Raw genomic sequence first — 17,535 nt, 5'->3', positions numbered from 1 at the left:
CATTACAGGCATGCGCTACCATGCCCGGCTGATTTTTTTTGATTTATTGTAGAGATGAGGTCTCGCTGCCCAGGCGAGTCTCGAACCCGTGGGCTCAGGCAATCCACTCACCTCAGCCTCCCGAAGGTGCGGGATTACAGGCTGAGCCACCGAGCCTGGCTTGGAAATACTATTAATACATCCCTGCTCATTTTCTACTTAGACATCTCAGTCTTCTGTGAAGTCTTATCTTCAAACCATTCACTTTTCTCACCTTATTTTCACAACCTTTTTTTGGGGGGGGGTAGTTGTAAAATATGCATAACATAAAATTTACTAATTTAAAACATACAGTTCTATGGCATTAAAGGATATCCCCATTGTTGTACAACCATCCTCTTTATCCATCTCCAGAATGTTTTCATCTTCCCAAACTGAAACTTTGTACTTATTAAACACTAACTCCACATTCCTCTCTCTTCCCAGCCCCTGGTAACCTCTGTTTTAGTGTCTATGAATTTGATTACACTCTAGAGGTGAAATATTACTCTACTTGTTCTTCTGAGTGTGGCTTATTTCACTTAGCATAATGTCCTCAGCCTCCCAAGTAACTGGGCCTACAGGTATGTGCCATCATGCCTGGCTAATTTTTTAATTTTTTGTAGAGGCAAAGTCTTGCTATGTTACCCAGGTCGGTCTCGAACTCCTGGGTTCAAGTAATCTTCTTGCCTCAGCCTCCTGCAGGGCTGGGATTACAGAAATGAGCCACACCTCCCTGCTGAAAAAATTTCAGTCCTTTTTAAGGATGAATCATTTTCCATTGTATGTAAATACCACATTTTGTTTAGTCACCCATCCCTCAATGGATACTTGGGTTGTTTCCACTTTTTAGCTCTTGTGAATAATGCTGCTATGAACACTGGTGCGAGACCTGCCTGGGCAACTTGGTGAGACCTCATCTCTACAACAAATCAAAAATCAGCTGGGCGTGGTAGTGCGCGCCTGTAGTTCCAGCTACTTGGAAGGCTGAGGTGGAAGGATCACCGGAGCCCAGCAGGTCGAGGCTGCGGTAGCCGGGAGCAGTCATTGCACTCCAGTCTGGGGGACAGAGTGAGACTCCGACTTAAAAAAAAAAAAAAAAATCACTGCTTTCACTTTTTTTTAGGTATTTTCCCCAGAAGTGGAACTGCTGGATCAGATCATAATTCTGTTTAATTTTTTAATGAGTCACTCTACTTTTTTTCACTTTATATTCCCACATCTTTTAAAAAATAAAAGCCTTTCTGCACATTACACATCCTGTATATTTAGATATCATTTTAAAAAATAAGTTTTAACTGTGATGATTTGTCAGTCCAGTGTCCGGCAAATGGCAGATGCTCAATGAAGTTAGACGTATTTAAAGAAAACAGAGAATCTTCAAATAAGATATAGACCAAGGATCCATATAAAAAGCAAAATCTTGCGCACACAGAAAATAACACTTTATAATCTCTCTAGGGCTAAAACTGTGAACAATTCAGCTAGATTTAGTGGCCAAAGGAAAGAAAACATTTAATTGTTGTTTCTGGGTATTGTAAATGTGTAACTAATAGGTTAATTTTTTTTTTTTTTTGAGTTGGAGTCTCACTCTGTCGCCCAAGCTGGAGTGCAGTGGCACAATCACAGCCACCCTAGCGTCGACCTGCTGGGCTCCGGCGATCCTTCTGCCTCAGCCTTCCAAAGTTAATGTTTAATGGAGTCTGTTAAGTACAGATTCGCACAGCTTTGCTAGGCAGTATCAAAAATCACTATCTGAAATTTTGAGACCTAATGACTAAGGGCCCCTTTCACTTTTATCAGGTGTGATGACAGTGTTTTCTCATGATGAGAAATGGGAAGAGGCCATGAGAAGCTTTGAGCTCTTCACTACGGCTGCATCACCTGGGGCAAATTCAGGTCAACATGAGGGCTAGGAAACGAACTGAAAAGAAATTGAGTTTTCAGATGTTTTCAGCCAGAACTTCTCTGGGACTGAGGAAAGAAGGGGGAAGTGTGGGCGTCAGGGCCGGTGGGAGAGACCTCGCCAGCCTTACCACAGAGAAGAGAGAGATCTGACCAAAGTTGGGAAACTCTGGTTGGCCTCTGTGCGTTTTCTTTCTCACTCACGTTTTGACTTTAAGAAAACTCTTTAAGACCCAAGGACTCTTTAGAGCTCAGTCTTTTATTTCTACTCTTGTCTCTTGGTTTTTACAAAGTCAGCACCACCATCTCTTATGATTTCCAGGCACCAATGTCCAGTTGCATGAGCTTTTCTGCCCTGGTGACCCTGTGGCTTCCTGGTATTTTATTTTTGAGGTCTGGTTTTACTCTATTGCCCAGACTGGAGTGCCGTGGCTTACAGCAGTCTCAGCCTCCTGGGTTCAGGAGATCCTTCCACCTCAGTCTCCTAAGCAGCTGGGACTACAGGCACGCATCAACATGCTAATTTTTTATTTTTATTTTTTAGAGGCAAGGCCTCCCTGCCTTGTCTAGGCAGGTCTTGCACACCTGGGCTCAAGCAATCCTCCTACCTTGGCCTCTCAAAGTGCTAGGATTATAGGCATGAGTCACTATGCCCGTCCTAAAGGTTTTAACATATTGCACCTAAGTGGTGGCCCACATTCCTGTCCAGGCCCCCTCTGCCTCCCTGCACTCAAGCCAGCTGGGCCTCCTGCTGTCTTTATACTATCTGCACTCTACCCCTCATGGTCTTTTCCCACGGGCCTCTCACCTTTGCTCCCGTTACTTAGACATCTCCTATCAGTCAACCCCTCTCCTAAGAGATGCCCTTAGAGAAGCCTTCCCTGACTGCCCACCTTCTCCAGACTAGACTGGTCTCCCCGCCACACCCTGATGCTCTCACAGCCTCTGCCCTTCTCTGGTGGCTTGGTCAACCTCTGGCTTTCCCACTAGGGCATTGAGTCCACATCAACTTTCTTCACTGCTGTCTCTGTAGCACCTGCCACAGTCCCTGTAACAAAGCAGATGCTTGGTCAATGTTGATCGAATGAAGCTTCAATGAAAAATTGTTAGGGGATGTCCCTTGTCCCCAGTCTCATGTGTCCATGTGGGGTGGTCCTCTGCCTAGCTCTCCTCCACCCCTCCTCAGGGGAGGAGCCATATTGTCCTGGGAAAAGAGCTGACCCTCTTTGGGGCCCGTGTGTGCTATTCTTTTACCTGGCAGGCTTTTCTCAGATGCACAGGCTTCTGACCCACGGGGCAGAACTGCCAAGGCAGGTCCACATGTACCCACTCAGGAGGAATTGTGCCAGGCAGGCTTCTGCCATCCCCATCTAAGCCTGGACAGGGATATGGGCCACCACTTAGATGCAATATGTTAAAACCTTTAGGATGAGCACAGTGGCTCGTGCCTATAATCTTAACACTTTGAGAGGCCAAGCGGGGAGGACTGCTTGAACCCAGGGGTTCAAGACCTGCCTGGACAAAGTAGTGATGCCTTTTCTCTACAAAAAACAAAAAATTAGCATGGTGACGCGCGCTTTTTGCTTTTTTTTTTTTTTTTTTTGGACTAGTGCTGACTTAGGTTTTCAAGCTCCATGACAGATTTCTGAGCCTACTTCCACAGGCAGGAGGGAAAGAAAAGGGTGCTATTCACTGCCATCTCCATTCCGACATGAACAAATGGGGACTGCATTTTGGAGAAAAGCCTAGTGTCCTTTCAAAAACTGTGGTACTCATAGGTGAAAACTGGACAGCTCTGGCCAAGGCCATGATTGGGAGTTGGGGTATATAAAAGGTAACTTGGATTTCTCGGGTGAGAATGGCCTGTAACTGCATTTCACAAGTGGGTTTAATCTCATCTAGGAGTGCTAGGCGATCACATGGAGCTTATGAGGGAGGGTGGGGATAGAGGTGAAGAGCCCCACAAAGGGCAATTGGTGACACGGCTGGTTGTGTTTTTGAGGTAGTTGTTACTAATTTTCCACAAATTCAGCAAAATAATTTCAGAACACTTGGTGGACTTGAGCAATGGGAACAATTATATGGAGAAATAAGCTGAGACTAGAAATGGAAACCAGCCTCTTATTTTCAGTTTGACTTGATAAAGTGGTTCAGCACTTTTCTTTTGAAATAATACTAATAGTCATACTCAAATGGAAATAGTAACAACTGGACCATGGGACAACATGCTGGTGGCCTCTTCTTCAAATAGCTTTTCTAATTGATGAAAACCAGAACTGCTTCTGATAGGTGCTTTGAGTGTTCCTTCCCTGTCTTTAGATTACTGGTCACAGGTTTGTACTGATGTTGTAAATAGGGTCATATCTCTGTGCCCTGTATCTATCAGTGGTCGTCTTTCTTACATTGGTGTTTCCTCAATGTCTACTTTGAGAATCCATAGAATGGATCAAGAGGGAGTGTGCCTTGACTTTCTGAGACATGAATCCTTTTATTTTTTTGAGTGGGACTCTCACTGTGTCTCCCAGGCTGAAGTGCAGTGGCATGCTCTCGGCCACCGCAGCCTTGACCTGCTGGGCTCAGGTGATCCTTCCACCTCAGCCTTCCAAGCAGCTGGAACCACAGGCATGCACCACCAAGTTCGGGTAATTTTTTGATGTATTGTAGAGACTAGGTCTCACCATGTTGCCCAGGCTGGTCTCGAACCTGCGGTCTCAGAGAATCCTTTTACCCTGGTCTCCCAAAGTGCCGGGATTATAGATTTGAGCCACTGCGCCCGGCTGAGACATGAATCTTAAGAATTTTAAGGAAAGAAATCTGCTTGATCTAAATTTACCACTCTTGATAGTCATTCCTTCCTTCCTCACTAAACAAAAAGCAAGAAAAGAAAGGGGGGAAGAAAAAGAAAGGTTACTGGACCTTGGTGTGTTTATTTTGCACATCTAGTGACGATACCAAACATAAAGGGAAACAAATCTAGGTTTACTCCAAAATTCTCTTCTCACTCATAAAGCGATTTCTTTGTGTCTGTCAACCGTGCATACTGCTACTAAAATGAGGGGTAAGAATGAAACAACCAACTGAAATATAAATGACATTTCAAGGTAATTGCCCATGAGAGTTTTTCTTAAAATGTGTATTCCAGATACCCTTCCTTCCCCAGCAATATTCTCAGCTCCCTAACGATCTTTTCCTTGCTAGTTTTTATTGCTTCATCACACGCTTATCAACTAAGTGCTTTAGTGATTGATATTCTGGAAACTGGAAGTGAGTCCTAACTATAGTAGTAATTAGCTACTATTAGATAATTGCTTCTTTATTCTTGAGTAATAAATATTAATTCAAATGGTCCTTTTAAATTTCGTTCTCTAATAATTTTATGAGACATAAAGCCTACAAAGCACAAAATCACCACTTTCAAGGGGATAGCTGAACAACATTATTTATCAGATGTATTTGACTATTAATCTAAATCTTTTTTGTCTGTGAGAAGTTCATTTCCTTTATGTAAGAGAGAGGGCAACCCCTTCGGGTCCCCTCCTACTGTGGGAGCTTCTCTGTTCTCTGCTTTCTCACAAAAAAAAAAAAAAAGAACAGAGAAAACATTTTTTCATTCACTGTTCCATTACCGCCATGGTGGCAGGTAAGTCTTCTATGGAGAACTTCCAGAAGGGAGTCCCGCATGGTATTTGGCCTCTATAGATTTAGTTGAGAGCACAGTCATGCAGAGAACAGCTGTGCCTTCTGTGGAGAAGAGAGGCTTTACTTCTCCTTGCTCATGGGAAATTGACCTCTGACACTGGAAAATTAGGTTATCTGTATTTTTCAGACATCTGTGCCTGAGACGGATTTAATATATTTAAGTTAAGATTCAAGTCCACATGAAAATTCCTGTCTGAATTCCTCTGTAGAAAGTGGTGTTTGATGTGTGCCTACTTTATTTATGTGACACTGTTTATGTGCATTCCAGTGATCATTAACAAAGGCTACTTGGTGGAAAATTGTGATGAAAGTGGATTTAAAAATGTCTGTATCAGCTGCAGGTTTAGCAAGACTACATTGACTCTGCGTCTGGTGAAAACCCCTGCATCATCAGTTTGTGTTCAGCCAAGCTTATATCCAGAGAAAAAGCAGTTTAGTCAACCATGCAAAAAAATAAAAAAAAAAGAGCAACAGAAATACCGTAGATTTTATTTGGATAAGGGTTTAAACTTTTATACACTAACAGAATCCCTCACTTTTTCTATATTGTGTGTAAGACCTATTTGTCAACACATTGTTGGTGAATTAAGGGCTGTATTAATCAACTTGGGCTGCTGTAACAAATAGCACATACTGGACAGCTCAAACAAGATAAACTGATTTCCTCCCAGTTATGGAGCCTGAAGTCCAAGATCAAGGTGGCAGCAGAGCTGGTTTCTTCTGAGGCTTGTAGATGGCTTCTTCTCACTGTGCCCTCCCACAGTCTTTCCTCTGTACCTGTCTGTGTTCTTATTATAATAATAAATAGACTCTTAATATAAATTATTATAAATTATTATAAGTCAATAATAAATAAACTCTTATTATAAGGACACCAGTAATACTGAATTAGGGCCCACTCTAATGACCTCATCTAACTTAACTCATTCGCGATCGCTGACGTGAATGTATGTCATTCCAAATTCTGTTCCTGGTTGCCACTAATGTGAATTTACATCTTTGCAAATTCTGTTTCTGAATGCTGCAACATTGTCATATGTATGTGTTATTGTATTTTGCTTGAAAATGAATAGTGAGGCAAGGAGAAAGAAAGTTAATTGAGATAATAATCTGATATTGACTGTGTAATGTTGTTGATTTACATAGTTGGTGAAAATTGCAAATTGGTCAATATTTTTTGCGATTAGTGTTGTATACTTGTATTTTGATATTTCAGGGTTTTCAAACTTCAAAATAATTTATCATAATTATGGAAAATGAAGGAATATAAGCTGATGTGATTTCTGAGCGATAATGAGACAGATAGTAATGTAATGATGCAATGTAAATGAAGAAATACATATGTATACAATATATATTTGGTTTATAATCCAAATAAAAATATAAAGTTGGACCCTGGAATGCAAGTCAGAGTGGTGTCTGAGGCAAATACTGGATATATCTGCAACTTTCAGCTGTATTGTGAAAAAGGTGACAGTTTAGAAAAGACCATTTCGCTTGTGTTTAATGACAGAAGTTTGAGGCAACCAGCTGCAGATTTTTTAAATTTTCACCTTCTCTCAGTATTAGGAAAGTGAAAAATTTGCTGATCGTGAATGTGTGAATTATCTCTTCAAAGATTCTGTCTCCAAATACAGTTACATTCTGAGGTATTGGGGTTAGAATTCAAGCACATTAAATGGAGGGGGATAGTTCAGCCTCTAAGTTAAGTGAAGACAAATTGTATTTAGACTTTTCAAAGCACCCTTTTCCTCCTTATCAGACTTGCAGCTTTCAGTCCCATTCTTAGTTTTTTTTCTGGTCCCCAATTTGGGGACCCTGAGGACTTCTGAAGGATTTTGAGAACAATGACCAACTTCCTATCTTGTGATCAAGATAAGAGTTAACTATTTCCTCCTCTGAGGGCTTGTCCTGAAGTTTTCCCACTGTGGCTGTTCTTCCATTTGGTATCATTTTCTTACAAATGACTAAGCTCTCAATATAAAAGCTGACAAGGGTTTGCTGAACTACTGGAACATGGTACTGAAATAAATGCTACTGGTTGAATAAGAGGTTGAAAAAACTGGGCTAGGACTCACCAGTTTCCTCGGCCTGGGATTTCTTTGTCTCCTTTCCTTTCATTCTATAGAAGTAGTGTGGCCCAGCACTTAAGAATACAGATTGCCTGGGTTCAAGCCCTGTGGTATGTAGTGAGATGCTGAGAAGATTTTCTTTTTCTTTGTTTGTTTTTATTTTAAAGATGTGGGTCCAAGCCAGGCTCGGTGGCTCAGCCTGTAATCCCGTGCCCTGGGAGGCTGAGGTGAGTGGATTGCCTGAGCCCGTGGGTTCGAGACCCACCTGGGCAACTTGGTGAGACCTCATCTCTACAATAAAAAATCAAAAAATTAGCCGGGTGTGGTAGCACGCACCTGTAGTTCCAGCTACTTGGAAGGCTGAGGCGGAAGGATCGCCGCAGCCCAGCAGGTCGAGGCTGTGGTGGCCGGGAGTGGCCACTGCACTCCAGTCTGGGCAACAGAGTGAGACTCCAACTCAAAAAAAAAAAAAAGATGTGGGTACAATTCAGGATTAGGCATACAAGTGGTCATCATACGGGTAAAGTTTGGGCCTCCCTTTGGTTCCTACTTTGCCTGGTTTGAGATCAGTTACCCTTATTGATGTTGTGTGTGTCTCTACTGCCCCCGGCAGTATCCTGCTACTGCCAATCCCTTTCTTAAAGTATTATGGTAAATGTTCAGGGTCCACTTATAAATGAGAACATGTAGTACCCTGTTCTTTGTTTCTGTGATATATCACAGAATATGATAGACTCTAAATCCATCCAAGTTGATGCGAAGTCCATATGTTTGTCCTTGTTTATGGCCGTGTAATAGTTCATTGTGTATATGTACCACATTTTTTTTTTAATCCAGTCTGGTTTCAATGGGCAGCACGGTTGGCTCCGTGTTTTTGCTAGTGGATTAGAGCTGCAACAAACATGTGTGTGCAGGTATCTTTTTTTGCAGAATGATTTGAGTTCCTCTAGGTATATTCCCAGTAGGGGGATGCTAGGTCATATGGAATGTCAATTTCTAGTTCTTAGAAATCACCCCACTGTTTTCCAAAGAGGTTGCACTAGTTTGCATTCACCAGCAATGAAAAAGCATTCCTTTTTCTCTGCACTCTCACCAGCATCTGTTGTTGATTGTTTTATTAATGATGGCCATTTTTACTGGGGTTAGGTGGTATCTCAATGTGGTTTTGATTTGCATTTTTCTGATGATTAGTGAGGCTGAGCCCTTTTTCATGTGCCTGTTGGCTGCCTGTATATCTTTTGAGAAATGTCTATTCAGGTCTTTTGCTCACTCACTTTTTAATGGGATTGTTTTTTTATTTTTATTTTTTCCTTTTGGGACATTTGAGTTCCTCGTAAATCATGGATGTTAGGTCTTTGTCAGATATGCAGTTGGCAAATGTTTTTTCCCATTTGCGGGCTGTCTCCCCGCTCTCTTGATGGTTTCTTTTGCTTTGCAGAAGCTTTTCTCCATTGGCATAGGGAGACATTAATTGTTGTTTCTTGCACATTCATTCTCCATCCCCTCTCCCTACTCAGCCTAGACTGTCATGACTGAAACTGCAGAATAACTGAAACTAATGCCACTTTGCTTCTAGATATGAACCTGGTTTCCGAGTGACTATAGAAGTGCTTTTTTTGTTTTGTTTTTGGTATCACAAATAGTAAAGTTCAGTAATCTTAGGTGTGTGTGGACATTCGAGGACTGGCAGTATGCAAGGTGGCTAAGGACTCTAGAGTGAGACCACCTGATTTCTTATTGGAACCTGCAACTCAGCAGTTTGTTACTTGACCTCTCTACATCAGTTTCCAAATATGTAAAATGGGAACAAAAACAATAATGGGGTTTGCGATTAAATGAGATAATATGTGGAAAGTTCGTAAGCATGTGGTAGACCTGTTAAATTCTTTTCGTTTTCAAATGTGAAACTGGAAAACAGAAAGTAAATACATTCCACTTCAGATGTCTTTGTAAATGACCTTGACTCTCTGTCTATCCCTCTGAAATGGACTGCCCCCATACCCCCTCTTACTTGGCATCTCCACTTTGTAAAGTCTAGTTCAATGTGCAGCCGTGGCCAATGATCACAACCCACATGCTCATAGAGTTCTACTTTGTTGATGAAAATTCTTACAAAACAACTGGACATGAGAATGTCCTTCCTTGTTCTTATCATCAGAACCTGAGCACATTATTTCACATGGAATGTGCTTGAGAAGTATTGGTTGCCTGCTTGAGAAAAGTAGCACATTAACGTGGATAGCCAAAATGTCAGACTCACACGTCACTTGCAGACTAAATGAAACTGGAGCACACTTATGGTAGGCGAACTGAGTTATTACAATGAGATGGAATTGTATGTTTATTATTACATAATTGTATGTTTATTATTACATAAATTTGAAAAATCTATGCTCGACAGTTTAACTTTTAGGATACCATTTGTACGTTTAATTGCATGACAATTTTCTATTTCTGAACCAATTCAGAAGGAAAATCCTCTTAACGTACAACTGTAAATGAATACTAGTACTAAGGACAATTTGTTTCCTATACATCTCTCAAACAGAGCAAATCAAGCTTTCTAATGCTTTACTCTAGCAAACAAAATTAAATCTCATCCACATGTCCTTCTCTACTAGATCATTCCCACTGTGTACAAACTTACTCTAAAAGTTTCTTTTCTAAAATAAAAACAAAGAAAACTCAAAAAAAAGAGAGAGAGAGAGAGAGAAAGCCATGTTTTTGTGATTGTTTCTTGCAGCCCCAATCTGAATTAGTGATCTAAAGTTTACCCTCAGAAAACTGAATGCTTGCTAAGGCTGAATTGCTAAAACGAGGGGCGTGTTATTTTCACTATGTTCTTCACAACTCAGAAAACATTTGGAGTTTTGTATTCAGTTCCTGGAACTGCATTTTAAAATAAGGTTGTGTCCAGAGCATCATGACAAGGTGATGATGATCTCTTGTTAAATGATGGATGTTTTCAGGAAACCAGAATGCTGAAGCTAAAAATGAGAAGTCTCTGGATCCTGGAGGTGATCTGTGTTAGTTCTATACAAATATTTAGAGGAATGTGAAAGTGGAATTCTTTTTCTTTTTTTTTTTTGAGTTGGAGTCTCACTCTGTCACCCAGACTGGAGTGCAGTGGCACTGCAGCCTCGACCTGCTGGACTCCGGCGATCCTTCCGCCTCAGTCTTCCGGGTAGCTGGAACTACAGGCATGCGCTACCATGCCCGGCTCATTTTGATTTATTGTAGAGATGAGGTCTCGCCAAGTTGCCCAGGTGGGTCTCGAACCCGTGGGCTCAGGCAATCCACTCACCTCAGCCTCCCAAAGGCGTGGGATTACAGGCTGAGCCACCGAGCCCAGTGAAAGTGGAGTTCAACATCTTTTTTGTAGCTCCAGAGGACCTTGAATCAATGTAAAAAAAAAAAAAAATCCTCTAACAAGGGCATTGTCATAAAACAGAAGGACTGTCTTAGGAGCTCGTGAATTTCCTGTCCCTGGAAGTGCTTCAGGTGGGACTGGGTTTTTGGAGAGATGACTCCTTCTTAGAGCTGGATTAGGGGCTAGATATCCATGAGGGTTCCTCCTAAATCCAGGATTTTTCTGACTAGTTTCCTGGTACTGATAAATATCATTTACATTCTTCCCCCCTCCACACCCCCTCCCCCAGTTTGCTTCCTCCCTACTCTTATTTTTTTAATGAATGGACGTTTTTGGAACAGTTTTAGGTTTATAGAAAAATGAGCAGGAAGGACACAGAGTTTCCACATACTGTCTCACTCTCTTCCACCCCTTCAGTTTCTCTTGTTAACATCTTGCATTAGGATGGTACATCTGTTATCACTGATGAGCCAATATTGATACATTATTATTAAGCCCATGGGTTCACATTAGGGTTCGCTCTGAGTGTTGTACATTCTATGCATTTTGACAAATGTATAAGGACACGTCTCCACTATTACAGTGCCATACAGGATAGATCCAATACCCTAAAAATCGCCTGTGCACCAACCTAGTCACCCTTCCCTCCCTCCCCCCATCCTTGTCTCTCCCCCTAGACCCCTGGCATCCACTGATCTTTTTTTTTTTTTGAGTTGGAGTCTCACTCTGTCACCCAGACTGGAGTGCAGTGGCACGCTCCCAGCCACTGCAGCCTCTAACTGCTGGGCTCCAGTGATGCTTCCTCCTCAGCCTTCTGAGTAACCAGAACTACAGGTGTGTGCTACCACACCTGGCTAATTTTTTATTGTAGAGATGAGGTCTCGCCAAGTTGCCCAGGCGGGTCTCAAACCCGCGGGCTCAGGCAATCCACTCACCTCAGCCTCCCAAAGCGCTCAGGCAATCCACTCACCTCAGCCTCCCAAAGCGTGGGATTACAGGCTGAGCCACCGAGCCCGGCTCATCCACTGATCTTTATTACTGTCACCATCGTTTTACCTTTTCCAGAGTGTTATACAGTTGGAATCCTATAGTGTGTAGCCTTTTCAGATTTGCTTGTTTCACTTAGTAATAATGCATTTTAGGTTCCTTTATGTCTTTTTTTTGTGGCTTGAGAATTCGTTTCTATTTATCACTTAATAATATTTCATTGTCTGGATGCACTGTAGTATGTGTATCCTGTTGCCTACTGAAAGACTTCTCGTTTGTTTCCAAGTTTTGGCAAATATGGTGCAGGTTTTTGTGTAGACTTAAGTTTTCAATTCATCTGGGTAAATACCATGATCATATGGTGAGTATGTTTAATTTTGTGAAAAAACTGTCTGTTTTCCGAAGTAGCTGTACCATTTTGCTTCTGCACCTGCAATAAATGAGAGTTCCACACCAGCATTTGGTGTTTTGGATTTTAGCCTTTCTAATAGATATGTTGTGGGTGGATTATTTTTTCATATTCAGCTGTATCATCTCCAAATCACTATGAGAAATATACTTAACACTACTATTGGCCAGGCAGCTGTAATCCCAGCACTTTGGGAGACCAAGACAGGAGGATTTCTTGAGCCCAAGAGTTCAAGACCAACCTGGTCAGCATAGCGAGACCTCATCTCTGTTTTAATTTTTTAAAAATTAAGAAAGATATTGGAAACAAGAGAATAAGCTCTTATGGTAATACTAATGTTGAGAATAACAACAATAACAACAGATTCATTTGTGAGTACCTATTGAGTTTATTTTGCAAACAAATGCATGGCTGGGTGTGGGAGGCTGAGGTGAGAGGATTGCCTGAACTCAGGGGTTCGAGACCAGTCTGGGTAACTTGACAAGCCCTCATCTCTACATTTTTCTGATTAACTTGCATAAGCAGTTATACTCAAAAGCTTTAATAGACTTTGGCAGTCATTATATAATAATTCTCTCAAAATGCACTTTGGTTTTTGAGCGGTTGTTACTGATTCTGTTTTCAAATATTTTTATTGTATACATTTAAGATGTGCAGTTTGACTTGATATATGTATACACTGTGAAAACTATCATCCCACAATCAAGGTAATTAGCATATTAGTCACTTTACATAGTTACCTTTTGTGTGCGTATGATGAGAACACTCAAGACTACCTTCTTATCCAATTTCCAGTGTACGGTATTATTATCTGCAGTCACCATGCTCTCCATTAGATCTTCAGAACTTACTTATCTCCCATAACTGAAACTTTATACACTTTGGCTAACGTCTCCCGATTTTCCTCCCCTCCTAGAATCTGGCAACCACTGTTCTACTCTCTGCTTCCATGAGTTCACTATTTTGGATTCCATGGGTACATGAGATCCTATGCTATTTGTCTTTCTGGGTCTGTCTTATATTGATTCTGGATTGAGATTTTTCATTGTCTTCATTTCAGGTCTTTCAAGTGGCATATGTCATCATTAAAGCTGCCAATGCCCCTCGACCCGGAAACTGGATATTGGAGCATTCTCTGGATGGCACCACTTTCAGCCCTTGGCAGTATTACGCAGTTAGTGACACGGAATGTTTGACTCGTTACAATATAACTCCAAGACGGGGACCACCCACTTACAGGGCCGATGATGAAGTGATCTGCACCTCGTATTATTCTAGACTGGTGCCACTGGAGCATGGAGAGGTAGGTCCTGTGTCCACTACAGTGAGACCTGTCTTTGCATCAGAGTCCCCTGCTGTCAATGTTAAGATAGCCAATGTAGGGCAACCCCTTTGGGTCCCCTCCCACTGTGGGAGCTTTTCTGTCCTCTCAATAAATTCTTCTTTTAAAAAAAAAAGAGGCCGAACTCGGTGGCTCAGGCTGTAATCCCAGCACTTTGGAAGGCTGAGGTGAGTGGATTGCCTGAGCCCGCGGTTTGAGACCAGCCCAGGCAACTTGGTGAGACCTGGTCTCTACAGTAAAATTTAAAAAAAAAATAAGCCGGGCTCGGTGGCTCAACCTGTAATCCCACGACTTTGGGAGGCTGAGGTGAGTGGATTGCCTGAGCCTGCAGGTTCAAGACCCACCTAGGCAGCAAGACCTCATCTCTACAATAAATCAAAAAATCAGCCGGGCATGGTAGCGCATGCTTGTAATTCCGGCTACTTCCAAGGCTGAGACGGAAGGATCGCCGGAGCCCAGCAGGTCGAGGTTGTGGTGGCCGGGAGCGGCCACTGCACACCAGTCTGGGCGACAGAGTGAGACTCCAACTCACACACACACACAAAAATACCCAGGCGTGGTAGCACACGCCCTGTAATTCCCAGCTACCTGGAAGTCTGAGGCAGAAGGATCACCGGAGCCCAGCAGGTTGGCACTGGGGTGGTCACGAACATGCCACTGCAGCCCAAGCCTGAGCTACAGAGTGAGACTCCAACTCAAAAAAATAAAATAAAAGATAGCCAGTGTAAGAGCCAACATTAAAACAGTCAAAATTGAAACAAAGATCAATACAAATCTCGATACAAAGATCTTTAATCTAGCTCTATTTAAGGCAGCCTTGGGGAGTGTCTGTTAAGATTAATTTCACTACCAGTACAGTTTACTTTATTGATTTCTTCTCTTCAGGGAGATTTCTCAGTCTTCACTCTGCTGTGATTTAATCATTCCATTAGATCCTCCTTCAGAGCATCTTTCCCATAACACTAGGGCAAGAACGTTTGTTGAAATATTAAAAAAAAAAACTTAAATACCTCTAAAAGTTGTAGACCCCAGTTTTCTCCACAAAGTCCTCCTTTTTTGTTGTTGTTGGCTGTTGAGCCCTGGGAGATGGTCCTTGAAGTCTTACAGCTCAGACTGTATACACCTCATTAAATTCAGAGCTTGCTGGGCGCGGTGGCTCATACCTATAATCCCAACACTTTGGAAGGCGGAGGTGAGAGGATTACCTGAGTCCAGGGGTTTGAGACCTTGTCTCTACAATAAATCAGAAAATTAGCAGGACGTGGTGGTGCACATGTGGTTCTGGCTGCTTGGAAGGCCAAGGTTGTAGGATCATCTGAGCACAACAGGTTGAGGCTGTGGTAGCCAACAGTGTGCCTCTGCACTCCAGCCTTGGTGACAGAGTGAGACTCCTATTAAATAAAGTAAATGAATGAATACATGAGTTAACACATAAATAAATAGAATAAAGTAAAGAATAGAATAGTAGTACCTGCTTGAGATAACACCTCAAAAACTCTCATGTCCTCTTCGTAGCAGGAGCACTGCAACAAGCTCTGCATTGTTTCAAGGGCAGAGATTACTTAAGAGAATGGGTATCAGCTGGGCTCGGTGGCTCAGCCTGTAATCCCGCGCCTTTGGGAGGCTGAGGTGAGTGGATTGCCTGAGCCCGTGAGCCCGCGGGTTCAAGACCCGCCTGGGCAGCGAGACCTCATCTCTACAATAAATCAAAAATTAGCTGGGCGTGGTAGCACGTGCCTGTAATTCCGGCTACTCGGAAGGCTGAGGCAGAAGGATCGCTGGATCCCCAGCAGGTCGAGGCTGTGGTGGCCGGGAGCAGCAACTGCACTCCAGTCTGGGCGACAGAGTGAGACTCCAACTCAGAAAAAAAAAAAAAAAGAGAGAGAATGGGTATCATTAAGGCTTGTTGGCACCTTTTCCTTGTTCTCCCCAGCCTATTCATGGCACTTAGAATTTGCTTCAGGGCCAGGCTCGGTAGCTCAACCTGTAAACCCAGCACTTAGGAGGCTGAGGCAAGTGGATTGCCTGAGCCTGCGCGTTCGAGACCCACCCGAGTAACTTGGTGAGACCTCATCTCTACAATAAATCAAAAATTAGCCAGAAGTGGTAGCGCATGCCTATAGTTACGGCCGCTTTGAAGGCTGAGGCAGAAGGATCGCAGAGCCCAACAGGTCGAGGCTGCGGTGGCCGGGAGCGGCCACTGCACTCCAGTCTGGGCGACAGAGTGAGACTCCAACTCAAAAAAAAAAAAAAAAAGAATTTGCTTTAGAGAAGTAATGCCTAATGATAGATGTTAACATATTCTCACCACACTGGGAGAAGTGATCCTGTTTAAAGATTTCCAGCAATCTCTGAGACACTAAAATGGATAATTTTAATAAACTGACAATATGGTGAGATCATGGTAATTCACCAGTCATTAACACGTTAGATGGAGTTTTACAAGAAACAAGTTAATTTGTTTGGGTTTTTGGTAGTATCTTTGTAAAGATTATGTCCTGATGTTAGACGACTAGGGCTATATTTTGGTAAGCTTAAAATTGACATTAGATTATTTTGATGTCTTCGTCCTCAGATTCATACATCGCTAATCAATGGCAGACCAAGCGCCGATGATCTTTCACCCAGGTTGTTAGAATTCACTTCTGCACGATATATTCGCCTTCGCTTACAGCGAATCAGAACACTCAATGCGGATCTCATGACCCTCAGCCACCGGGACCCTAAAGACCTGGATCCTATTGTTACCAGACGAGTGAGTGTATGATGCACTCCTGCCATTGTGAAAAGTTTATTTTGCTTAAGGGAAATATTATTTTCTTCTTTCCTTTCTGTTCTTTTCCTCCCAGGTTGACCTTGTTTTCTTCTCAGTTGTTTATAGCCTCGTTTTGTCAGAGATTGCTGGATATAATTAGACACAAATGCAACTTTTAAACTAGGTGATGGTATTGACATCATATCTTCAGGTCCCTCACTCCACCCTGTCTCTATATTGCCATAATATATTGAGGGTTGTGGTCTTTGTTCTTCACATTCTAGTCTGGTTCCACCTACGATATTTGGCAAGTCAGGGTTTCCCTTGTGTCTCAAATTTTAAAGTTGGAGGCAAAATTTACATTCAGGGAAACATATAGATATTTTAAATATGGAGTGAAGCATACAAGGCCTGTGTGGACAAATATTTTCATATTTTTTTCAATAACCCAGGAGTGGAATTACTAAGCTACAGGTGGCTATATATTTAACTTTGTAAGAAGAGGCGAAGCTTTTATCAAAAGAAGCGGTATTGTTTTGCAATCTGACTGGCAATATGTGAGCGTTCTGGTTGCAACACACACTCTCATGTAGGTGTTTTAGTGTCATTAGTCGTTTTCATGCCAGCTGCTCTAATATACGCATATTGGCATCTTGGATGTTAATTTGTATTTCTCTGATTTCTAGTGTTGAACGTGTGTTTATTAGTATCTGATTAAATTTTTGTCCATTTTTACATTGAATTGTCTCTTAATTACTGACTTATAAATGACCTTTATATATTTTATGTACAATTTCTTTGTCAGATACAGAATATCTACCTCTCTGTCTGGAATTTACTTATTCACTTTCTTAACTATAACTTTTGATGAGCAGGTTTTAATTTTTAATGAAGTTCAATTTGTCATTTTTATGGTTAATACTTTTCCACGTCTTTTATTTTATTTTTTTGAGTTGTTGTCTCCATCACCCAGGCTGG

General features: G+C 42.0%; 1 protein-coding gene across 1 annotated transcript in view; it reads left to right on the top strand.

Moving 5' to 3' along the window:
- LAMA1 (laminin subunit alpha 1) overlaps positions 1 to 17,535 on the top strand; it is a 157,110-nt gene that overhangs the window by 23,265 nt on the left and 116,310 nt on the right. The window contains exons 5-6 of the mRNA XM_021709489.1: positions 13,521 to 13,763; positions 16,378 to 16,557. Of these exons, the coding sequence (XP_021565164.1) occupies positions 13,521 to 13,763; positions 16,378 to 16,557 (423 nt within the window). The remainder of the gene's footprint in view (positions 1 to 13,520; positions 13,764 to 16,377; positions 16,558 to 17,535) is intronic.

This window comes from Carlito syrichta, unplaced genomic scaffold, assembly GCF_000164805.1.
Source record: "Carlito syrichta isolate Samal-C Ts95f unplaced genomic scaffold, Tarsius_syrichta-2.0.1 Scaffold239038, whole genome shotgun sequence".
Classification (NCBI taxonomy): Eukaryota; Metazoa; Chordata; class Mammalia; order Primates; family Tarsiidae; genus Carlito; species Carlito syrichta.
Note: the sequence above shows the minus strand (reverse complement) of the source record. Positions and strands in the feature narration are given on the sequence as shown.